Below are 25,609 nucleotides of genomic sequence, written 5' to 3' on the forward strand. Positions count from 1 at the left end.
TTTTTTGAAAGAAATCCAGAGAAACCTCAGTAACCAGAAGTCTAAATATCCTAGAGACCCATGTCCCAGAAGACTTAGGTCATCTTTTTGTCTATTATCCAATTCTCTTATTATTCTAAGACTAAAATGTATTTGAACTCAGACTATGTAAAGTAATACAACTAGTCCTGGACCAACAGTGCAGATCTTATACACCCACATAAGTCTTGCTTTTGCCTTCAGAGGCTCAACACTTGCAGAAGGTCAGTATATATTTAGGACTGCTTTTAGAATCACTTTCAGAGACAGTGACATTTTCTACTGAATGAGCTTCATTATCACAAATCTTATTCTTTTGAAGACATGAGATTTTTTTGAAAAGGTTAAAGCTTATTGGGTGTCAAGTGTGCTATGTAAGGTGTATGGCTTAGCTGATCATTACTATTTGGGGCTTAAAATTAGGTTTGACTAAAGAAATTCACTATTCATGGTTCATAGAAGAGGTGAAATACCTATAATAAACAAAGTTGATTTAACTGGAGATGAATTCTACTACCAGAAAATTGGTCATCCCAGTGAAAAATAGTTTACATCTTTGTTCAAATTTTGGCTGCTGTTTTTCTCAAATTTTGATACTAAGGTTATACTGATCTTATGAGATAAATTGGAGAGATTTACATCTTTTTCTATGGTTTAGAACTTAAATCCCTTGTACTCAAACTTGGCTATACATTGTAATCACCCAAGGAAATAGGAAAAAAAACAAAAACAAAAACAAACTACTGAGTTCCACTTCCAGAGATTCTGATGGACACCTAGGAATCATCATGTGATTCTAATATGCAGCCAAGGCTGGGAAGCATTGGTTGAAGGAACCTCAAAACTATTTGCTTAAAAAAAAACACAACTATTTGCTTTTGAAAATGGAAAGAGAGCTCTACTATAAAGCCACATGCAAGTCTGTTTTCTATGTCTGCATCTGCATTGCTCTCCTGCAAGTAGGTTCATCGGTAGCATCTTTCTAGATTCCATATATGTGCGTGAATATACGATATTTGTTTTTCTCTTTCTGACTTACTTCACTCTGTATAATTGGCTCTAGGTTCATCCACCTCATTAGAACTGACTCAGATGTGTTTCTTTTTACAGCTGGAGAAGGAAAGGATGGGACAAATTGAGAGAGTAGCATGGAAACATATACATTACCATATGTAAAATAGATAGCCAGTGGGAATTTGCTGTATGACACAGGAAGCTGAAAGGTGGTGCTCTGTGACCACTTGAAAGGGTGGGATGGGGTGGGAGGTAGAGGGAGGTTCAAGAAGGAGGGGACATAATATACCTATGGCTGATTCATGTTGATGTATGGCAGAAGCCAACACAATATTGTAAAGCAATTATCTTCTAGTTAAAAAAATAAATAAAAAAGTAGACCAAAAAATTCTTTTAAAAATGAAAAAAAAAAAAGCTGTATGCAGACAATGCACTTTTTTAGTGTTCTACTTCTTTTGAATCAGTTTTCAGTCAGTTCAGTTCAGTTGCTCAGTCGCATCCAACTCCTTGCGACCCCATGGACTGCAGGACGCCAGGCTTCCCTGTCCATCACCAATTCACGGAGCCTACTCAAACTCATGTCCATTGCGTCGGTGATGCCATCCAACCATCTCATCCTCTGTCGTCCCCTTCTCCTCCTGCCCTCAATCTTTCCCAGAATCAGGGTCTTTTCCAATGAGTTGGTTCATCGCATCAGGTGGCCAAAGTATTGGAGTTTCAGCTTCAGCTTCAGTCCTTCTGATGAATATTCAGGACTGATTTCCTTTAGGATGGACTGGTTGGATCTCCTTGCAGTCCAAGGGACTCTCAAGAGTCTTCTCCAACACTGCAGTTCTAAAGCATCAATTCTTCGTACTCAGCCTTCTTCATAGTCCAACTCTCACATCCATACAGGACTACTGGAAAAACCATAGCTTTGACTAGATGGACCTTTGTTGGCAAAGTAATGTCTCTGCTTTTTAATATGCTGTCTAGGTTGATCATAGCTTTTCTTCCAAGTAGCAAGTGTCTTTTAATTTTATGGCTGCAGTCACCATCTGCAGTGATTTTGGAACCCCCCAAAATAAAGTCTCTTACTGTTTCCATTGTTTCCCCATTTATTTGCCATGAAGTGATGGGACCAGATGCCATGATCTTAGTTTTCTGAATGTTGAGTTTTAAGCCAACTTTTTCCACTCTCCTCTTTCACGTTCATCAAGAGGCTCTTTAGTTCTTCCTCGCTTTCTGCCATAAGGATCGCGTCATCTGCGTATCTGAGGTTATCGATATTTCTCCCGTCAGTCTCGATTCCAGCTTGTGCTTCATCCAGTCCGGCATTTTGCATGATGTACTCTGCATATAAGTTAAATAAGCAGGGTGACAATATACAGCCTTGACGTACTCCTTTCCCGATTTGGAACTAGTCTGTTGTTCCATGTCCAGTTCTAACTGTTGCTTCCTGACCTGCATACAGGTTTCTCAGGAGGCAGGTCAGGTGGTCTGGTATTCCCATCTCTTTAAGAATTTTCTGCAGTTTGTTGTGATCCACACAGTCAGAGGCTTTGGCGTAGTCAATAAAGCAAAAGTAGATGTTTTTCTGGAACTCTCTTGCTTTTTCGATGGTCCAGCAGATATTGGCAGTTTGATCTCTGGTTCCTCTGCCTTTTCTGAATCCAGCTCGGACATCTGGAAGTTCGCGGTTCATGTACCGTTGAAGCCTGGCTTGGAGAATTTTGAGCATTACTTTGCTAGCGTGTGAGATGACTGCAATTGTGCAGTAGTTTGAACATTCTTTGGCATTGCCTTTCTTTGGGATTGGAATGAAAACTGACCTTTTCCAGTCCTTTGGCCACTGCTGATTTTTCCAGATTTTCTGGCATATTGAGTGCCACTTTCACAGCATCATCTTTTAGGATTTGAAGTAACTCAGCTGAAATTCCATCACCTCCACTAGCTTTGTTCGTAGTGATGCTTCCTAAGGCCCACTTGACTTTGCATTCCAGGATGTCTGGCTCTAGGTGAGTGATCACACCATCGTGGTTATCTGGGTCATGATGATCTGTTTTGTATAGTTCTTCTGTGTATTCTTGCCACCTCTTATTAATATCTGCTGCTTCTGTTAGGTCCGTACTATTTCTGTCCTTTATTGTGCCCATCTTTGCATGAAATTTTCCCTTGGTATCTCTAACTTTCTGAAGAGATATCTAGTCTTTCCCATTCTATTGTTTTCATCTATTTCTTCTCATTGATCATAGAGGAAGGCTTTCTTATCTCTCCTTGCTATTCTTTGGAACTCTGCATTCAAATGGATATATCTTTCCTTTTCTCCTTTGCCTTTAGCTTCTCTTCTTTTCAGAGCTATTTTTAAGGCCTCTTTAGACAACCATTTTGCCTTTTTGCATTTTTTTTTCTTGGGGATGGTCTTGATCACTGCCTCCTGTACAGTGTCACTAACCTCCGTCCATAGTTCTTCAGGCACTCTATCAGATCTAATCCCCTTGAATCTATTTGTCACCTCCACTGTATAATCATAAGGGATTTGATTTAGGTCATACCTGAATGGTCTAGTGGATTTCCCTTTTCTCTTCAATTTAAGTCTGAATTTGGCAATAAGGAGTTCATGATCTGAGCCACAGTCAGTTCCCGGTCTTGTTTTTGCTGACTGTGTAGAGCTTCTCCATCTTTGGCTGCAAAGAATATAATCAGTCTGATTTCTGTATTGACTGTCTGGTGATGACCATGTTTAGAGTCTTCTCTTGTGTTGTTGGAAGAGGGTGTTTGCTATGACCAGTGCATTCTCTTGGAAAAACTCTGTTAGCCTTTGCCCTGCTTCGTTTTGTACTCCAAGGCCAAATTTGCCTGTTACTCCAGGTAGCTCTTGACTTCCTCCTTTTGCCTTCCAGTCCCCTGTAATGAAGACGACATTGTTTTTGGGTATTAGTTCTAGAAAGTCTTGTGGGTCTTCAGAGAACTGTTCAACTTCAGCTTCTTCAGCATTACTGGTTGGAGCATAGACTTGGATTACTGGGATTACTGTGATATTGAATGGTTTGCCTTGGAAATGAACAGAGATCATTCTGTCGTTTTTGAGATTGCATCCAAGTACTGCATTTCGGACCCTTTTGTTGACTAAGGGCTATACCATTTCTTCTTAGGGATTCTTAACCACAGTAGTAGATATAATGGTCATATGAGTTAAATTCACCCATTCCAGTTTTAGGATCAGTTTTAGTATCTTTAGTATCTTGACTAGAATCAGTTTTAGTAGCTTCTAATTTTCAAGAAAATCCTCCATTTCTCTTGATTGTCAAAGTATATTGCCACAGGTTCCAACATTATATTCTCTTTTTATATATATAATGTTAAAACTAACTTCTCTATATCTTTGCCTTTTTTCTAATCTTTAATCTTACATGTTTTTCATTATCTTTTTTTACTTATCCTTAATCAGGCTTATGATGAGTTTTATCATCAATTTTATTAGTTCTTTCAAAGAATCACTCTTTGGATTATATAGCTTTCATTTTTTCATTTTCCATTTCATTAATTTCAGCTTTTATCTTTATCTAATTGATTTTATTTTTCTAATATGTTAAGGTGAATATAGTCTTTCATGTGCATCTTCTTTAATAATGAAGGCATTTAAGACTACACATTTTTTCTTACTTTAGTTGTTACTGAGCCTTCTATCAAATTTATAATATTGCTGTTAATTTCCTCTTTGATCCAATGGTTATGAAGACTATAATTTTTAATTTCCAAGGACCTTAATTCAAAAAGCTAGAATTTTTTGCATTATATTATTTGCTTCAGGTTTTATTGGATTATGATATGAGAATGTGTCCTATGAAATGTTTATTATTTTGAATTTGTTTAGGATTTCTTTGAAATCAAGTATATGATAGATTCTCATGAAACCGCCGTGGACAAATGAAAAATTAATTGTATCCGCTATTCATAGGATGTAGAGTTCTTCGTATTTCTATTTATTAAGTTCATTAGTTATACAGTTGATCCTTGAACAATACAAGAGTTAGTCCATGTATAAGTGATTGTTGGCCCTCCTCATCTGCAGTTCCTCTGTATCCAAAGAGTCAACCAACAATGGACCATGTAGTAGTGTAGTATTTACTACACTAAAAATTTGTGTTTAAGTGGACCCTTGCAGCTCAAACCCTCAGTGTTCAAGGGTAAACTGTACATTCAATTTTTTCCAGTTGTATCTTTTTAAATATGTGTATTATATATTTCTGTATAACAAATTACCCCAGTACTTACTGACTTAAAACTGCAAATGTTTAGTATCACAGTTTCTGTGGTTCAGAAATCTGAGTACAGCTTAGCTGGGTGGTTCTGCCTGAAGGTCTCTCATGAGCTAGCAATCAAGCAGTTGGCTAGGGCTGCAGTCATTTGTAAGGTTAACTGGACCTGGTGGACCCATTTCCAAGATTGCTGACTCACATGGCTGCAGACACAGCTTTTCAGTTCCTTGCTGGCTGTTGACAGAACAGCCACATGGTCCTCTACACAGGGTACCTGAGTGTTCTCATGACAGAGCAGTAGCTTTTTCCAGAGTGAGTGATCCAAGAGAGCAGATAGGAGGCTGCAGTCTCTTTTATGACTTAGTCTCCACAGTTGTACACCAGCACTCCTGCTTTTGTTTCTTATTCCTTCCTTAGAAGCAAATCACTAAGTCCAGCCCACATTCAGGGAGTGGTGTTAGGCTTCACCTTTTAAAAGGAGTATCAAATAATTTGTGGACATTATTTTAAACCAATAAATACGTTTGAATAATTTACTATGTGTTTTTTAAAATTTTCTTCTTGCATTTATAGTAAATATATGAAGCAAAAACTTGTTCTTTCATTTATTGAATACAAGTTTATAAATTGAACCTTCTTCATAAAGTGGCCATTATTATGATATAATGTTGCTTTGTGATAATTTTTAGCACTTTGAATATTAAATTCCACTTTGTCAAATATTAATATTTTCATTTTTACTTTTTCTTTGTTGCATTTACCTTGCTTTCAGTCTCTCTCTATTTTTTTCATGTGTATTTCTCACAAACTATAGATACTTGGAGTTTTGTGCTTTAAAGTAGTCTTTCTTTTTGCTGTTTTGGTGAAGTTTTTTAAATTATTGTTTTCTTTGGCGTTTTTACCATGCTTTCCTATTCATTAGTTGTTATCTTCCTATTCCTGACATTCATTTCTAATAAATGATGTATGTGTGTATACTTCTTAAACAGCTATAACTTTATTCCTTCTTCATTATCCTCTCTCTGCTCCAGTAAGGTAAATATATTTGTTTTCACACTTTCCAGGTACATTCCCCATTCAGATGAGATTTGTAGAGAATTTTACTTTTCTCCCTTCACATCCCCTACAAATCCTTAGTTTTGGTTCATGCCAGATTTTTAGTTCTTGACCATTATCAGATTTCCTTCATAGTACATCTCTTCTATTTCTTGAATCCTTGTTTTGTATTGGGTTGGCCAAAAAGTTCATTTAGGTTTTTCTGTTAGCTGTTTCAGAGAACACAATTTATACATTATTGCTATTGATTTATATTTAATTATGTATTGCAAGGTTCATTGTTCACAACTCTAATCTTTTCTCTTAGTCCTTCCCAGGCTTAAGGACTTTTTATTGTTACTGCTGTTATTTGGTTAAAATATGTTCTTGAGTGTTTTCCTCTGTGGGGCATGTGGATGCTAGGTTCTTTAAATGCAGATTCTTTTAATGCAAGGACTTCTATGTTTCTAACACCTAAAACTATGTCTGGTACATAACAAGCAATCAGTACATGTTCATTGAAAACAGTAGTCATGAGCTCTTTCGAACTTCAGGGTGAAGTCTCGTTTTAAACTGTAGAAAATTCCCTCTCTTATTTATGTAATTATTGCCTCTTCTCCATCTGTTCCTTTTTCCTGATTCTCGAATGCTTATTGTTGGCATATTAGTTCTCTTGGCTCTGAACTCTAATCTCTTACTCATTCCTCATGATTTCCATCATTTTGCCTTTTGCTGTTTGTGAGAGATTTTTCATCTGCTTGCTCTTTCGGTCAGCAATGTATTTTTCAACCATTCTATCTTTTAGTTATCACTAGTCTATTGATATTTTAAATTTGAATAGCATATTTTTAATGCCAGGAATTACTGACTTTCTGTTCTTTGTTTCATGGTACTCTCATTTTTAAAAAAGGTTGGCTTCTGTCTCCTCCAGCACTGTTACCTCATTAGGAGATGGTACTTTAGTAGGTCTGATTGGTCTGCCTCTGTGGTTACTGGATCCTCTTAAATATGATGTTATTTCCATTTTAAAATTTCTGCTTAAGCTAGGCCAAGCTTCTCCATAGTTGGAGGCACAACAACACTTTCTGCTTCTGCATCAAGAGTGTGAGAGGAAGTCTCTGTGTTCCTAGGTGTCTCTAAATGCATGTGTTAGTATTCTTTTAGTTTCAGAGATGTGAAAGTTCTTCTGCCTTTCCTGTAAGATCCAGATCCCTCCCCCCTCAACCAAGACCACACACATGCTCTGAGACAAAGTGTCCCCTTAATCACAGAGTCTACATGTCCCCTCAGGCCTAGTTCTTCCACAGCTCTCTGCTGCTCCTTAAGCCCCCTTCAGTCCTGGACATCCCGATAAAATCTATAGCCTCCAGCACTCCTCAGACTTCACCAGGTTACTCATGGCAGCCAGCTGAAGTCTGGGGATGGAAGAGTATTAGAGATGCAGAATCACTCCTTTTTCCTTTATGTTTTGATGAACAGTAGCCTATATTTTTATAATTGGCTCATACTATCTAAGCCCAGTGTGAATAGGTTATGTGGATTCATGTATAAGAAAATATAAAGTGGTGGGGTTGTAAAGTTAGAAATAACATGGAGGTCATAATAAAATGAATCTCTTAGTTTGTGTGGTGCTTTATAGTTTTTACACACTATAGTAAAAGCACACTGTAGTTTTAACATACTACAGTCTCATGTGAGTTCCAAAGTAGCCCTGTATGATAAGCATGGAAGTTATCATTTAACAGATGAGGAAACTAGAGTTCATAATGATCAAATAACTTGCCCAGGGACACATGGGTAATAGTGGAGCTGAATTAGAGAATAAGTCTTCTGGCCCAGAACACTACACCACTGCTTGCTCTTTTCCAGTTGCCTTCAGAACATGTTTTGTTGCATACTGACTTCTGGAATTCCTAAGTTATATGCTACAACTTGTATTTTATTTTTTCAACTATTTTTGTCATATAGATATGAACAATTTAAAATGTATATAAATACTAGGTGGTGAGTATAAAGTAATAATATTTTCTTACATAATTTGAAACCTAACAAAAGAGAAAATCGAAAATCATTTGAAAAAGATTAATATAACTAGAATATGTGAATTACTTCTCGAAGGTAACTTTTTTGAAAGAGGACATATATTAGAATATATGAGTACTTAAAATTTTCTTTTTGTAATGTATATTTTAGACATTTGAATTATCTTACTATGCAATAAAAATGCACTCAACCATTTCTCTACCAGGCATGGCATGTTTTATCTTAGAGTTTACTAGTACAGAAGTAAAGGAAAGAATAGCTGCTATAAAGACCAGACCTTTGTCCTAATCCCAGTCCTTTTTTATGCTAACACTATATTTTAAAGTATTATGCTCAGGAGTGGTAATCAACATATTAAACAACAAATACAGCTCTGGTTGGTGAGCAGTCAAGAACATATGCCTCTAACACCTGGTGTAATTGTATCAGAGTGGACTGATGGTATATTAGCTCTGCTCACAGTTGGACTGTACCGTACACTTTCCTGAGTACTTTCATATCCTGTCTCTCATTTTTGATCTGGGATGGGATTCTTTTTACAAATTGAGAAAATCACAGCCTAGAGAAATTAAACAGAGGGTCCCTTAGAATGAACGACTTCTGGCTCTTAGTTCAATGTTTTTCCCTCTTCTACCCAAGGAGGAGATGACAGAATCCATTTTTTTTTCCATTTATTTTTATTAGTTGGAGGCTAATTACTTCACAACATTGCAGTGGGTTTTGTCATACATTGACATGAATCAGCCATGGAGTTACATGTATTCCCCATCCCGATCCCCCCTCCCACCTCCCTCTCCACCCGATTCCTCTGGGTCTTCCCAGTGCACCAGGCCGGAGCACTTGTCTCATGCATCCCACCTGGGCTGGTGATCTGTTTCACTATAGATAATATACATGCTGTTCTCTCGAAACATCCCACCCTCGCCTTCTCCCACAGAGTCCAAAAGTCTGTTCTGTACATCTGTGTCTCTTTTTCTGTTTTGCATATAGGGTTATCATTACCATCTTTCTAAATTCCATATATATGTGTTAGTATGCTGTAATGATCTTTATCTTTCTGGCTTACTTCACTCTGTATAATGGGCTCCAGTTTCATCCATCTCATTAGAACTGATTCAAATGAATTCTTTTTAACGGCTGAGTAATATTCCATGGTGTATATGTACCACAGCTTTTTTAATAGGATAATTATCAGGTCCTTTCAGAGAAAATTCATAGTTTTCATGCGCGGAAGTGAGTAGGATGAGCCATCCCCCTGGTGTACCTGTCCCAAGCTAATTCTTTACTTCCAAAAGGTCTCTTGCAGGAGAAGAGTGAAACCTTTCACCCTTGCCCTGGAAAAGTAAAATTGGCTTGAGTGGGTGAGCAGATTTTTCCCAGTGGAAGAACTGACTCAGCCTCTTTTCTCCATATCCACGTGAACGTTAAGTACAAAACCTTACTTTTAAAAGTACATTCTTTTAACTGCTCCTTTTCCCCCCTCTTCCTTCCACAGAATGGTCTCCCCTCAGTGAGCAACCCATATGTTTTTAATGGTGATTTTGTAGATCGAGGAAAAAATTCCATGGAGATCCTAATGATCCTGTTTGTGAGTTTTCTTGTGTACCCAAATGACCTGCACTTGAACAGAGGCAACCATGAGGATTTTATGATGAATATGAGGTAACCTATCCCTGTAGATTTCCTCTTTTGTTTCCTGTTCTGGAAAATGCTACCGTGTTTAGTTCCTAGCAGAGAGTTAGAAGTGAGTGTAGAGAAGTAGGGATGAGAATCTCAAGGAAGATCTCAGTTCTTACCCCAGTTTACCTCCCTCAATCCTCTACTGTGTGACTATAAATTGCTCTAAAATTCCCTTCCTATCTTTTCTTCCAATCCTTCCTTTTCCCTTCTATTTTGTTGTTCCTCCCATACCCACCCTTCCCAAGCCAAATTGTGTGCTTTCTAGACGTGTTAGGCCAGGTTTGGAGGTGTGGTTGAGCAGGTTTAGATGGACTCATTCTCTTGATACTCTTTTGGTTTGCCTCAGAAGTTGTCTCGGAAACTAGTACTGTGTTTTTCACTAATGTGTATATTTTTTTTATGACATGGTGATTGCTTCTGGCATAGTTGTTCATAAACATATTTGAGAACAGCTGTAACATAGCATTTCAGCTATCTGACTCACTGGAAGTTTGGGGAATAAAGATTGGTTAAGTGGTTTACCAGTTTTCGCTGTGAAAGGCACAGTAAGTGACAGATGTTCTTCTTTCCTTTCTTTCTTCCTCCTCCTCTCTCCTTTCCCTTCCTCCCCTTCTTCCTCTCCTCCTTTTGTTTCTTGTTTTATGAAAAAACAATCCAGTTTGCACTAGGGAAGTAGAAGGCATGGCATGTTAGATGCTTCAGTCCTGGGCTTTTGAGTGCCTGAATCAAAGCTCAGCAACTGATGAGTTTTCTCTTTGGGGCAGTTTTGGCACTTGGCCTGAAAACAAGAGTTTCAATTCTAACCCTCAGGTTTGGAAGAAAATGCCAAATATGAAGGAAAAAAATCCCAAGGCTATTTTCAGAGGCTATATATATATACACAATATAGCTCAATACATATATGTAATATAGCTCAAAACATTTATTTGGGCATGCCATTTATTCTTCCATTTATTTAGCTATTCGGTTCTATTTGTTGTTGTTGCTGTTCAGTTGCTAAGTTGTCCGACTCTTTGTGACCCCATGAACTGTAGCATGCCAGGCTTCCCTGTCCTTCACCATTTCCCAGAGTTTGTTCAGACTCATGTCCATTGAGTCGGTGATGCCATCCATCCATCTCATCCTCCGTCACCCCCTTCTCCTCCTGCCATCAGTCTTTGCCAGCATCAGGGACTTTTCTAGTGAGTTACCTCTATGCATCAGGTGGCCAAAGTGTTGGAGCTTCAGCTTCAGCATCTAGTGCTGAATGGTTACTGAAAGAGACATGGCCCCTGCCCTCCTAGAATTTACATCTAGCAGGGAAGACACAAGTTGAGCAGGTTTTTCAAGTGTGATGAATTTGTAAAGAGGAGATCCAGCCTGTCTGAGGGGTGGTTTAAGGTTTTCCCATAGAAATATGGCATTAGCCTGAGACCTGAAGGATGAATTAGGAAACCAAGAGACGACCATGGCAGGAGTGGATGGGAAACAGTGTTCCGCAGTGAAGAGACAATTTAGGCAGAGCTTGAGAAAGGACTTTTTAGACTTGAAAGAAGTTCAGGATAGGAGAAGCATAAACTGAAGAACAGGATGGTACCTGATAGGACTGGAGACGTAAGAAATTACTGCAGAGGAATTTGAGCTTTCTTCTGAGGACAGGAGAAAATCATTGAAGAATATTATAAAATTTGTGTTGTAAGATGCAGCAATAAGAGTAGTTTGGTGAGGGACAAGAATGGATATGGGGATGCCAGTAGGAAATAGAAGAGTTGAAGAGATAGATGATGGGTTCTCACTGAGACTGGGAGATGGAGACACAAAGAAGTAGATAGATTCAAGAGGAGTTTAGGCATTTTTTAAGGCTTGGTAACATGATATGGAGGACTTGACAGAAGAGAGAATCAAGATGACCTCCAGGTTCCTAGGTTGAATTTGCAATATCACTGATATTGGGGACATGATAAGAGGAGAAAGGTGGGCTGAGGGAGAATGATGAGTTCAGTTGGGGGTAAGCTGATTTGAGGTGCTGTTGAACAGGCAGGACTGAGTTCATTTTAGGAAACATCATGTTACACTGTAGAAGCTTCACATGACATGATTTGTGTGGAAACCTGGAGTGAGTATGTTGCATTCTGACTTCACTTTGTTGGGTATATATTATTCAAGATATATTATTATACTTCAAGATATATATTATTATCTTAAGGCAAAGAAAGTATTGGAAAAAAATCTCATCATTAAATCCCTTTTAGTGACTGCTATTCAGGCATTAAACTTCCTGATACTTTTTATTAAAACCCTCAATACCATTACATGAGCTATGTTAGAGAGAGTATTAAGAACCAACTTACTGCCTTCTAGGCTTTTCTTTGTTTGGTCTTTTTTCCCTCCTAATCATTCATTTACCATAAGGTATAGGATGTCTGAGAAATTCTATCTAAATGAAAAGCATTCTCCCACACACCTTCCCTCAGTGGCCACAGCACACTGTGGATACTTGCAGTACTTAGACACCGGTGCCTACCACATATTTCTTAAGTTGTCTTGTATTGGTTTCATGGAAATTTATCTTCTTTTCCCAGCTATACTCTAAACTCCTTGAGGGTAGGGATGACATCATCAGCTGCCTTTGTTCTTTCCCATAGTGCCTAGCAAAGACTTGAGTAAGTAATAGTTCCAACTGAAGTCTAGTTGCTTGAGTTCTTGATACTTGTGATAGTAAGATGTTAAGGACTTGCTTTTTTGCATGACTTGACTCACGTAAGTGGGAGTTACGGGAAACTCTTTTAGCATTCAGTGACAGAGTTGAAATCCCATTGTTTTTTTCAGGTATGGCTTCACGAAAGAAATTTTACATAAATATAAGGTAGGACTCATCTACTTTTTTTTTTTTACATCCTCTTTGCTGTTTATACATAGAAGTTCAAGAAGGATGATGGGAGAATTAATCAGAATCCGGGCCAATAAAAGCACAAAAGGAAGCCCTGGCCATGGTGAAGACCTGTTTTTCTTTCTGGACTAAACCAAGCTTTTTCATTGTAACTTCTGTGTGAGTTTTAACACAGATACAAACTCTGTTGTTTCAAAGATACCTGGGATTTGTTTTACTCAGGTTTGGTAAAACATGGAAATGACTGTCATGAAGGGAAAGGTTTTTACTCACAATTCCTTAGAAACTGAAGTCAGTGGTACACCACACCATATGGGGCTGCACCTCAGGGTCAGTCAGAGGCAGTGGCAAGAGCCTTTATTGTGGTTTTCTCAGGAAGAAATGAGTGAGGCAGTGTAAGCAGATTTAGGATTGGCTCGTTTGAGTAATTTCAGCAGGCTCTGGGACTTACAAGCTGTCCACGGTTGCCTGGTGTCTGGCTGGCCCTGGGGTGATTGGAGCAGGAAATAGTGGCCCTGGGTGTGCTGTGCTCAGTTGTGTCTGACTCTTTGTGACCCCATGGACTGTAGCCCACCAGGCTCCTCTGTCCGTGGGAGTCTCCAGGCAAGAATACTGGAGTGGGTTGCCATGCCCTCCTCCAGGGGAATCTTTCTGACCCAGGGATGGAACCCACGTTTCTCATGTCTCCTGCATTGGCAGGCTGGTTAAATCCGTAAAGGACTAGTTGGGAGGATGGGCTCTGGGTAGGTTGATTTGCATATAAAAGGCACCCTTTTTTACATATAAAAGACAACTCCTTACTATCTCTAGGAATTAACTAGTCTTGGGAGGGGCAGTCTCTTCCCCTGGGTCAGCAAGTCAAAGTATCAAAAAAAGAGAATTAAAAGACGTGATTAATGCATGCTTGTTGGTTAGTGTGTCCATCCTGACCTAGTTTGGGTGGCATGGAAACTGTTGGTTTTTGTCCATATGTTGGGACTATTCAGTAAAATTGAACCTATCAGAAAAACAAACTTACTCAAGCTCTTACTTACAGCTGCACGGAAAAAAAATCTTACAAATCTTGGAAGAGGTTTATACCTGGCTCCCAATTGGTACAATCATTGACAATGAAGTCCTGGTCATACATGGAGGGATATCAGAGTCCACAGACTTGAATTTACTCCACCGTTTAGAAAGAAACAAAGTAAGAAACAATGTTTGCATGAATGTCCTCTCAGAGATTTACAAAGGGATACATACCTCCTTTCATGTATTGTTTTATATCGATTCATGTTTTAGTGATTGCTGTAACTCTGAAAAAATGAGTAAAAATTTTAAGAAAATCCATGATTGCATGATAAAGAACTAAATTGATAACGTCTATATATGGAAAATATATTTTTAAAAATTCATGGTGAAAGTGGGAAAATATTGGCATTTCATAATAGTTTCTAAAAGTGAAAAATCCTGATTTTTGAAAAGTTAAAATTTCTAATTAATTAATGTTTTAAAATATACCAACATAAAGTTTACCCCTTTAACGATTTTTAAGTGTGCAGTTCAGTGGCATTAAGTACTTTCACATTATTGTGCAACCGTCACTACTGTCACCACCATCTATTTCTAAAACTTTCCATTTTCCCAAACTGAAACTACCCATTAAACACTAATTCCCAATTCCACCTTCCCCAGCCCTTGGCAGCCACCATTCTGTGTTATAGCTCTAAGAATTTGACTCCTCTAGGAGCCTTATAGAAGTAGAATCATACAGCAGTTTGTGAATTGGTGTGATTTCCCATATATATTCCAAATGGCTCAGGATATTTTTTGGGGGGGAGTAGTTTAATATTTTAATCCTAAGTAACGATATTCAATACAGCAGAAGCAGAGCAGGAATATGTATCGACCCTCTGAGGGAAATGGCTGTGTGGGGCCTGAAGCTCTGAGGCTTAGTGAAAGGCTTCTTTGGTGGGGCTTTGCAGAGTGACTGGAATTGCCTTCCGCATGTCAAGAGCCCAGCCAATGCCCCCAGACTAGGGGGACAGGGGAACGACCTGGGCATGACGACCAGTGGCAGCTCTGAGTCCGGTGATCATGTGCAGTCCTAGTGAGAAACATGAACCCTGCTCCTCAGGACTGTTAATCAAATTCCTACCAATCTATGCAAGGGGAATCTAGAACTAGAATTTAATTTGATGTGGACATGTGATTCCTGTTCACCTTGAGTTTTTAAGAGTCCTTATACCTTTAAATACATATAAATGATTATATTGTTGCCAACCCCTTCTCATTCTTCTAATTTCAGCTTAAACATACCCCTCCCCTGGAAAGCCCTCCATGACCTCCAGACTAGATCAGGTCCCCGTCTGTATGCTCTCAAGCCCCTTGTACCTATCCTTCATAACAGTTACAAAATTAAATAAGCGATTGTGGTACTATTTGTTTACCACCTTCCCCTGCTTCTCTAGTTCACTGATATAACTCCAGCACCTAAGATGTAGTCAGTAGTAATGTTTGTTGAATATTTCCTAAGAGATTTAAGACTGAAATAGGGCAAACCTAAGGTAAAACTGGATAAAAACTTTTTTTACAACTCGCTTTCCTGATTGTGTACTGATTTTACATACCCCCTCCCCAGCCTCACCCAGTGATGACCATACTTCCTGGTTTGCACCTGTTGTCTTGGTGTAGGTGTTAATACCACCTCCCTTTACTCTCAGAAGTATCCCAGTTGCAATAAATTTTAAGGCCACCCTAATTTAAGGTACCTTTCTTAGGATCTCAGCAAATAGTCAAGCCAATAAGATGTTTGAATCAACATGAGATAGTAATTGTTAACATAATGAGTGGATATGATTCTAGCCAAGAGCAAGGGAACATGATGTTTTTGTCAGTCAAATATTGGCAAGCACATGGCGGGAAGGCGGCATTCCACCACCACTGGCCCTGTGACAACAGCACTAATCAGCCGTGGCAGCCACTACTAATTGATCAGATTGAGAACTTTTCCTTTCCTGAGGTTAGCCTGAGAAGCCAGTCCTCTCTCGGGCTTTTTGAGATATTAAGAGCATTTCTCTGAAATGTCCATTACTGTTTCTATGGAGACCCTAAATTGAGAGCCACCTTAACCTAGTAAACACTGTGAAGCTCTGACATCAGACAGATGTAGCTAACATTACATCTATTACATCCTGCTTCTACCCCTTCCTGGCTGGGTGACTGGGTAAGGTACCAATGATTTCTAAGCCTCATTTCCCACATCTATGCACTAAAGCCAAAAAATACCTACCATATTGGATTGCTGGGAAGATTAAATATAACTACCTAGATGAAAAACATGGCAGAGAGTAAGCTCTGAACATAAAGCTCTCTTCTCCAACTCTGTCCTCTTTTTCATGATACTTAAAACTGAGGTTTAAATTTCAGTCACCAAGAGAGACCCTGGGGAGAAATTTTGAGGCCAGAAATTTTCCCAGGATACCTCACATTTCACCCACTTCGGGGATCATTGTTCCACATACTGTTAAGACTGGCTTTAAAGGTAGAAATTTGACTTGTATGTTTTTTGTCTACCCCGCTAAAATGAAGTTGAACTGGTAGCACATGTTCTTTGTGTGAAATATAATTGAACTGTAATGAAAGTAGTAGGTTTAAGCCTTTGGAACTCTACCAGATGAGATACAAAAACAGATTTTCAAGTTAGTTTTATAACCCCCACTTGCCCGTCTGTTTGGACCTCCAAATGTAGGGGTGAACATGCTTCCTGGTTTACACCTGCTGTATGATTTAGTTGTTCATGGGGGAGGGGTAGAGTTGGGGGAACGCGATGACAACCTCCACTGCAGGTTCATTAAAGGTATTTTGTAAGGTGGGCAGGTTGGGAAGGGGGGATGGTGAATGCAGAGGGACAGAGAAGGAAGACTATAATACTTAAGCCTCTGGTTTAGTATTCTTCAAACTCCTTGGCAGAGGTTATGGGAAGAGATGGTTAGTAGGACCCCCAGGAGAAAATGATGATGTGGCACCCAGCAGGGACTGGGCAAAGTGTCCTGATCCCACATGGCCTTGAAAACAGAAGAGCTACAGTACTTAAGAGACCGTGTGGCTTTGTCCTCCCCAATGACCTTATCAGAAGTGAGTTGTGTAGACCTAAGTCCAGAGTGTCCTCCCAAAATACTCTGCTCTGCCTAAGACCTGGAGACATTTGCTGGGGGGGAGACAGGGAGGTAGGCTGTGAAGTGAAGTGAAGTCACTTAGTCGTGTCTGACTCTTTGCGACCCCATGGACTGTAGCCCACCAGGCTCCTCCGTCCATGGGATTCTCCAGGCGAGAATACTGGAGTGGGTTGCAGGTTCCTTCTCTAGGGGATCTTCCCGACCCAGGGATCGAACCCAGGTCTCTGGCATTGTGGGCAGACGCTTTAACCTCTGAGCCACCAGGGAAGCCCAGCTCACTAATAATAGCTGAAATTGAATTCCAACCATCTCAATGAGATAGGACCTCAGAATACGGTTTGCTTTTATTTTTGAAAAATAAAGGTAAGATTTTATATACACCCTAGTTTATAGAAGAAACTTAAGTGCCTACCTCAGAGAATTATCCATCACTGAACTAAGGCTTCCAATGTAATAGAACCATTGCTTCAAATTGTTTTGTATAAAGGTGTAGTGCTACAAAGAAACAAGTATAAAATTGCAGTCTCAAATTATGTAAGGGAACATAGAAGGGATTATAGTAATTGATGTACTATCAGAAAGACATTTTGTTTCCAAAGAAATACATCACCTTTGTTACTAGGATTAGATGTAATGTTCAGTTGCTGGCAGGTCAGACTGAGAACCCAGTGCACTTAAGTCAGAAGGCTTCCGAAATTTTCAATTTATGTCCCCTTTGTGAACTTTCTTGGACACAGATGTACTTTCTCTCATTTCTCCTGGAAAACACAACAAAAAGAAAAGCAGTCATCGTCTTAAGAGGCGTTTCTGAACTCCAAGCCTATTAGTTCTCTCTTAGCTCCATGTATAGATAAAGGGTCAGAGGGAGACTAGTTTTCCCTTAGCATCTTCCATTTCCCGTCACAACGCCAAAGAACATGTCTCCACTGACATCTGTGCCTCTGGGGTCTTTCAGAAGCTCTAATGGGAAACTTTCCCTGTAAGACAGTGTCTCTAGTTGAAAAATGTACAAACAGAGCTTAACAGGCCCAGTTTATAGAGATCAGTGCATCAGTAAGATGAAGGAGGTAGGTGAGATGGAACAGGCGGTCATGTATTTTCCACTGAGTTGAGGCACAATAATATAGACAAAATAGCAACTAGTGCTGAAGTTTCTACATGTAGCACACTAAGCATAGGGTTTGGCTAAAGCGTGAATTTATTTTGTAGATGAGATCTGTGCTGATGCCACCAATTCCAATGGATGGAGACCGTGCTGAGAAGAAAAATAAACTGGGTACAACCATTGTGGCTCAGGGAATCAGAACAAGTGGATCCTTTTCTGAACAATTAACAAAGCAGGAATGGGAGCAGGTAAGTAATCAGACTGTTCACTAAAGTGGCAGTGAAGATGCAGTGTAGATGATTTTGTCCCTAATAATATATAAGTGACTTACTTTTCTAAGCAGATCATATCCTTTTCTCTAAATCCATTACTATATTTCAACAGCTTAATTGAAATATCATTCAAATACCATATAATTCACTCAAAGTATATAATTCATTGAATTTGGTATATTCAAAATGTACAACTATCCCCACAATCTAAATTTAGAATATTTTCATCACCTGAAAAAGGAACTTCACATACCTATTACCAGTCACTTCCCATTCTCTTCCCATCCCCGCAGATTAGACCTTTTGGTCTTAGTAGATTTGTCTATTTTGGACATTTATGGAAAAGGACTCATACAGTGTGTGATCTTTTGTCTCTGGCTCCTTTTACTCAGTCAGAATAAAAGATTAGTGCTTTTGCTTTGAGCTTTGGTGTTGTATCTAAGAAGCCATTGCCTAACCCCAAATTGTTAAGATTTATTCTTGTGTTTTCCTCTGAAAATTTTATAGTTTCAGCTCTTACATTTAGGTGTCTGATCCATTTTGAGTTAATTTTTGTGGATACTGTGAGGTAGGTGTCCAAATTCATTTTATTGCATGTGGATATCCAATTATCCCAGCACCATTTGTTAAAAAGACTTACTCTCATTGAGTTTTCTTGGCACCCTTATGAAAAATCAATTGACCATAAATATGAAGGTTTATTTTTAAACTCTTGATTCTATCCAATGATCTATATGTCTATCCTTATATCAGGATGACACAGTTTTGATCAATATAGCTTTGTAGAAAGCTTTGAAACTGGAAAGTGTGAGTTCTCCAGCTTTCTTCATTTTCAAGATTGTTTTGACTATTCTGGGTCCCTTGAATTAATTTCCATATGAATTTTAGAATCTGCTTGTCAATCTCTACCAAAAAAAAAGAGCTGGAATTTTGGTAGGGATTGCCTTGAGTTTGTGATCAATTTAGTTACTATTGCAATCTTAACAATATTGTATCTTTAATTCCATGAATGTGTGATGTCTTTCTATTTGTTTAGATCTTTCGTTTCAACAGTGCTTTGTAATCACATACATGGAAATACTTGTTAAAGTTATTCCTAATTTATTCCCAAATACTTTTGACACTATATTAAATAGAATTGTTTTCTCAATTGCATTTTGGATTGTTCATTGCTGGTATATATTGACTTTTATATACTGATCTCATGTTGTGAACCTTGATAAACTTGTTTATTCTAATGGTTTCTAATGGATTCCCTGGGACTTTGTATTAAATATAAACAAGAACATGCTTCTTTCTTTCCAATCTGGCTGCCTTTTATTTCTTTTTCTTGCTTCATTGTCCTGTCTAGAACCTCTAGTACAGTGTTGAAAAATAGAAGTGGTCAGAGTAGACATCTTTGTCTAATTCCTAATATTAGGGGGAAGCATTCAGTCTTTTCCCATTAAGTATATTAGTTGTTTGTTTATGTGTTAACTATCCCTCATCAAATTGAGGAATTTCTCTTCTGTGCCTACTTTCCTGGGTGTTTTTTTTTTTTTACCATGAAAGAGTGTTGGACTTGTGTCAAATGCTTTTCTGTATCTGTTAGGATGATCATGTTATTGTTTGTTCTTTATTCTACTAATGTGGTGTATTACATTGACTGATTTCAGATGTTAAACCAATCTTACATTTCTGGGATAAATCCCACTTGGTCATGGCATATAATCCATTTTATCCGTTGTTGGCTTCATTTTGCTACTTTTTGAGGATTTTTATATTTATATTCATAAAGGATATTAGTCTGTAGTTTTCTTTCTTGTGATGTCTTTGGTATTGTAAAATCGACCTTATAGGATGAGATAGGAAGTATTATCTCCTCTTCTATTTTTTGGAGGAGTTTGTGTGAAGGATTGATATTAATTCTTCAAATGTGTAGTAGAATTCATCAGTGAAACCATCTGAGCCTGGGCTTTTTTCTTTGTAGGCAGTTTTAAAATGACTAATTCAGTCTTCTTTCTTGCTATAGTTCTATTCAGATTTTTTACTTCTTGAGTAGTTGTATCTTGGTATCCTTGACAGTTTGTGTCTTTCTTGAAACCTGTCCATTCATCTAGTTTATCTAATTTGTTAGCCTAAAGTTGATTGTAACATATACATATATATGAAATATATTTATTAAAAATATATATTTTGAAATTTCTTTGTTAGCGATGCCTCCTTTCATTTCTGATTTTAGTAATTTGAGTCTCTTTTTGCTTGGTCAGTCTCACTAAGATTTTCAGTTTTATTGGTCTCTTCAAAGAATCAATTTTTTTTTTTTTTTTACTTTTCTCTATTGTTTTCTGTTCTTTCCATTTATTTCTGCTTTAGTCTTTATTTTTTCCTTGCCTTCTGATTTAGATTTATTTTGGTCTTCTTTTTCTAGTTTCCTAAGGTGAAAGTTAGTGTTATTCATTTCAACTCTTTATCCTTTGCTAATGAAGTTATGGATTTCCCTGTGAGTACTGCTTTAGCTCCATCTTGTGAATTGTGCTATGTTGTGCTTTTGTTTTCAGTCATCTCAGAGAATTTTCTAATTATACTTTTTAACATATATGTCATTTAGGAATATGTTGTTTAATTTCTGCTTATTTGTGAATTTCCTTCTGTTAATTATTTCTACTTGAATTTGTGGTTGAAGGACATACTTAGCATGATTGAAATCCTTTTAAAACTTTATTGAGGCTTTTTTTTTTTTTAATGCTCTAGCATATGGTCTGTCTTGAAAAATGCTCTGTGTGCTCTTGAGAAGAAAATGTATTCTGTTCTTATTCAGTGAAGTGTTTTATATATATGTATAATAATTGATTTGAAATACTTGTCTGCTAGTTCGGTTCAGTTCAGTCACTCAGTCGTGTTCAACTCTTTGCAACCCCATGGACTACAGCACGCCAGGCCTCCCTGTCCATCACCTTCTCCCAGTGATGGACTCAAATTCATTTCCATTGAGTCGGTGATGCCATCCAACCATCTCATCCTCTGTCATCCCCTTCTCCTCCTGCCTTCAATCATTCCCAGCATCAGGGTCTTTTCAAATGAGTCAGTTCTTCCCATCTGGTGGCCAAAGGATTGGAGTTTCAGCTTTACCATCAGTCCTTCCAATGAATATTCAGGACTGATTTCCTTTAGGATGGACTGGTTGGATCTCCTTGCAGTCCAAGGGACTGTCAAGAATCTTCTCCAACACCACAGTTCAAAACCATCAATTCTTCAGTGCTCAGCTTTCTCTATAGTCCAACTCTCACATCCATACATGACTACTGGAAAAACCATAGATTTGACTAGACTGACCTTTGTTGGCAAAGTAATGTCTCTGCTTTTTATTATGCTGCCTAGGTTGGTCATAACTTTTCTTCCAAGGAGTAAGCATCTTTTAATTTCATGGCTGCAATCACCATCTGCAGTGATTTTGTAGTCCAAAAAAATAGTCTCACTGTTTCCACTGTTTCCCCATCTATTTGCCATGAAGTGATGGGACCAGATGCCATGATCTTAGTTTTCTGAATGTTGAGCATTTAAGCCAACTTTTTCACTCTCCTCTTTCACTTTCATCAAGTGGCTCTTTAGTTCTTCTTTGCTTTCTGCCATAAGAGTGGTGTCATCTGCATATCTGAGGTTATTGATATTTCTCCCGTCAGTCTTGATTCCAGCTTGTGCTTCATCCAGCCCAGGGTTTCTCATAATGTACTGTGCATGTAAGTTAAATAAGCAGGGTGACAATATACAGCATTGAGGTACTTCTTTCCCTATTTGGAACCAGTCTGTTGTTCCATGTCCAGTTCTAACTGTTGCTTCCTGACCTGCATACAGGTTTCTCAAGAGGCAGGTCAGGTGGTCTGGTATTCCCATCTCTTTAAGAATTTTCCACAGTTTGTTGTCTACTCCTAATCCTCAAAGGCAATTTCTATTGTCTGCTTAGTTTTCCCTGTGAATTCTTTTTTTTTTGCATGTCTTATAATTTTTTGTTGAAAACTGGATATTTTAGGCAATATAGTAACTTTAATTATTCCCATGCTCCTCTGGGGCTTGTTATTACTTGTTTTTTTTTTTTTTTTTTTCCCTCATTTATTTGTTTACTGGCTTATCTGGACTAATTTGGTGAAGTCTGTTCCTTTTCGGTATGTAGCTTCTGATATCATGCATCACGAGGTCCTGCCTTGGGCATGCATAGTTTCCCTGACTACCCCAGATGGTTGTAGCTTTAACTAGGCTGTCTTCAACTATCTTTTCCCCTGATTTCTCCTTTAAGCTTTGGTCCATCTGCCTCTTTTTGTATCAGACCCAGCATTAGCCTTCACTAATTGCTAGCTGATTGTGCTATTGTTTTTAATAATGCCCTGGGGCTCACAAAATAGCTCCACAATCTGATTACATTAAAATTGAACTTTGCAGGAAAGAGAGTGTTGACAATCTTCAAGGCTTGTTCTGGCCCTCAGAAGTTTCTTTCTCATCTGTGTGTTTCCCTGATTCTATCAATTAAACATCTAGCTGGTCTCTTCTTGCTACTAGTATTATGAAACTGCTAGCCGCCTTCTAATTGCTTACCTCCATGAAGTCTTCATTTCTTGATTCTGTACCCTTATACCTTGATTGCTGAAAATGTTGAACTAAAATATGATTTCTGAAAATGTGATTTTTAGAAAATGTAAAACACAGTCTAATCAATAAAGAGAAGGAGAAGAGGGAGGATAGAGAAGGAGAGGGAAGAGATGGTAAGGGAGAAATAGAATTCATCACTGACTTGTGCATCCAAAATATTTAAAAGTCAGACCAAGTATAAGAGGCATCTTACAGCAAGTAGGAAAGGATGCCTTCTTAAATTTTGATATCCATAATCCAAAGAACAAAGGTTATGTTGAATAAAAAGGATGATGCCAAAAAGATTGGAGTTGCACAAGAAGAAAATCATGGCATCTGGAAGCCTGGAAGAGTTAGAATTATAGAGGGATGGAGCCTTAAGAAGTGGAAGGGAGGAAACCGATGGCCATTAATCTATAATAGAACCTCCCCTCATTCCAACAATGTAGATGAGGCGTCTTACAGACTCAGTGTACATGACTGGAACTGTACACAGGGTAAAATTGACCAGGATTTCATTCCCAGTATTTTAATAATTTCAATTGTACCTTTAATTTTTTCCCCTCATTTGTTAGTGTTTCATGGTCATGCACACTTTAGTTAGGTAGAGTTGAAATTTTCAGATTAAAAACACAGTTGTTTTATTTCTTAATATCTATGAGCTGTATTGCAATAAAGATCATAGGCTGTTTGTTCCATAATCATGGAAGTGCATGATTCCTGGCAGAGGACTATAACGTAAGTTTCATCTTATATTCCCTGAGATGTGGGGGGAATATGTGTACTCAAAGCTGAGTCATTGTATAGAAACAAGCGTAACCTCTTTCTTGAGGTTAATTAATTTCTTGAGAAAGTAATTAAACTCAGATCTATTCCCTCATGGAGTTCACATTCTAGGCGTAGGAGCTAAATAACATAAATATATATGTATATATGAAGTCATGTTATTTATATTACATTTATAATTATATAATAGAAAATATGTTAAAGTGAGACGTTCTATGGAAAAAATTAAAACTAGAACAAGGTTAGGAGAAACCATGAACTTGAGGTGTAGGGGACAGAGTTGTAATTTTAAATAGTTGCAATTTAAATTTTGTAGTCACTTGGCTAGTCACTGAATGATAGAGCAGGATTTGATCCCAGGCCTGACTTTAATGCCCAAGCTCTTTTTCTGAAGGGAAAGATGACAAGAGTGGTAGGAGGTCTCAGGAAAGAAATGAACTAGTCTAGTCTCCCCTTGTTCAACAAGGTGATGGGGTAGACAGGAGTAGGCCTCTGAAGACATCTAGGTACCTGCTGGAAGGTTTGCGCTGAGCACAGCTTTTATTTATTTATTTATTTTTCTTTCTTTTTTTTTTTTCCCATTTATTTTTATCAGTTGGAGGCTAATTACTTTACAGTATTGTAGTGGTTTTTGCCATACATTGACATGAATCAGCCATGGATTTACATGTGTTCCCCATCCCAATCCCCCCTCCCGCCTCCCTCTCCATCCCATCTCTCTGGGTCTTCCCAATTGAGCACAGCTTTTAAAATGACATGTTCAAAAGCTGAAAGGAAGACACATAACTAACGGAACATACAGAAGTGAATCTACAGTATAAGTGACTTAGAAGAGAAGCATTTCAATATATCTTTCAGAGTTAGTATCTCTCCCCAAAGCATACTTTTGGAAACAGGATTACTTAAAACTGTAGACAGGCATGGGACACTTCTTGCAGGATTTATTTTGGGTTTAGGAGGTTTAAAGGCTGAGACACAAATAGAGTTTTGTTGACCAGGTCATATAAAAGTTGTCATTCAGTAAAACCTTTCCAATTTTTGGCTTGAAAATTTTCAGGAAGAAATGTTGTAAATACTCTTTCATGCCCTCACCACCCCAAAGGCCCTTGCATTTCAGAGGAGAGGGTGTTGTTGAGAAGACAGAGGAATTTGTTTCACCAGCAAAGGGCCCTTTATAGCATTCTTTGTAAGCCTCAGAATTAGATCTGTATTGTGGTCATGGACTGGGTAAACCTAGTCAAGTGGATGAATTCTGGACAAAGAAAAGAATTGCAGAACTCATTGAATGGATGATTCTGAAGAAGCTCACTTTTATAAAATTAATACCCCTTTTGACCCTTTATGACTTTGAACCAAAGAAAAGTGAATGTTACCTATATCTTCCTCATTTCGTTGAGGAGTCAGCTAAGGCCCGAGTAGGTTCCCAGGTGACACATACCTGAAGAGCTTTTCATGGCCAGTGCTTATTCTAGCTCAACAGAGTTCCAGCATATGTACATTTAATTAATGTAGATTTCAACTATATGCATCTGGCAAAAAGAAAAAAGTTTACAATTTTAGTTTCATATAATTCATATATTGTACATTATCACATATATAAAATGTTCACACATCCCTATGCTTGTATAAGGTTTCGTATACAAAATCATGTATAATGTGCTTTAAGAGTAATTTAGAATGTTTTCCTGGGGTAATTTTGGCTGTAAATGGCTTGCATCTCATGTAGGAATTTAGAAGTTAATTCTCTCCTTATAAAATGCACCTCCTTGTGTTCCGTGTTTTCACTT

The 25,609-nt window shown here is 38.1% G+C and overlaps 1 protein-coding gene across 6 annotated transcripts in view; it reads left to right on the forward strand.

Moving 5' to 3' along the window:
• PPEF1 (protein phosphatase with EF-hand domain 1) overlaps positions 1-25,609 on the forward strand; it is a 143,534-nt gene that overhangs the window by 95,678 nt on the left and 22,247 nt on the right. For 4 of the 6 annotated variants that reach the window (XM_043459289.1, XM_043459291.1, XM_043459290.1 and 1 more), the window contains 4 exons: positions 9,847-10,013; positions 12,840-12,876; positions 13,937-14,086; positions 18,267-18,410. In XM_043459289.1, coding sequence (XP_043315224.1) covers positions 9,847-10,013; positions 12,840-12,876; positions 13,937-14,086; positions 18,267-18,410 — 498 coding nt within the window. The remainder of the gene's footprint in view (positions 1-9,846; positions 10,014-12,839; positions 12,877-13,936; positions 14,087-18,266; positions 18,411-25,609) is intronic. The other 2 variants (XM_043459293.1, XM_043459295.1) reach the window with 2 other exon arrangements.

This window comes from Cervus canadensis, chromosome X, assembly GCF_019320065.1.
Source record: "Cervus canadensis isolate Bull #8, Minnesota chromosome X, ASM1932006v1, whole genome shotgun sequence".
Lineage (NCBI taxonomy): Eukaryota > Metazoa > Chordata > Mammalia > Artiodactyla > Cervidae > Cervus > Cervus canadensis.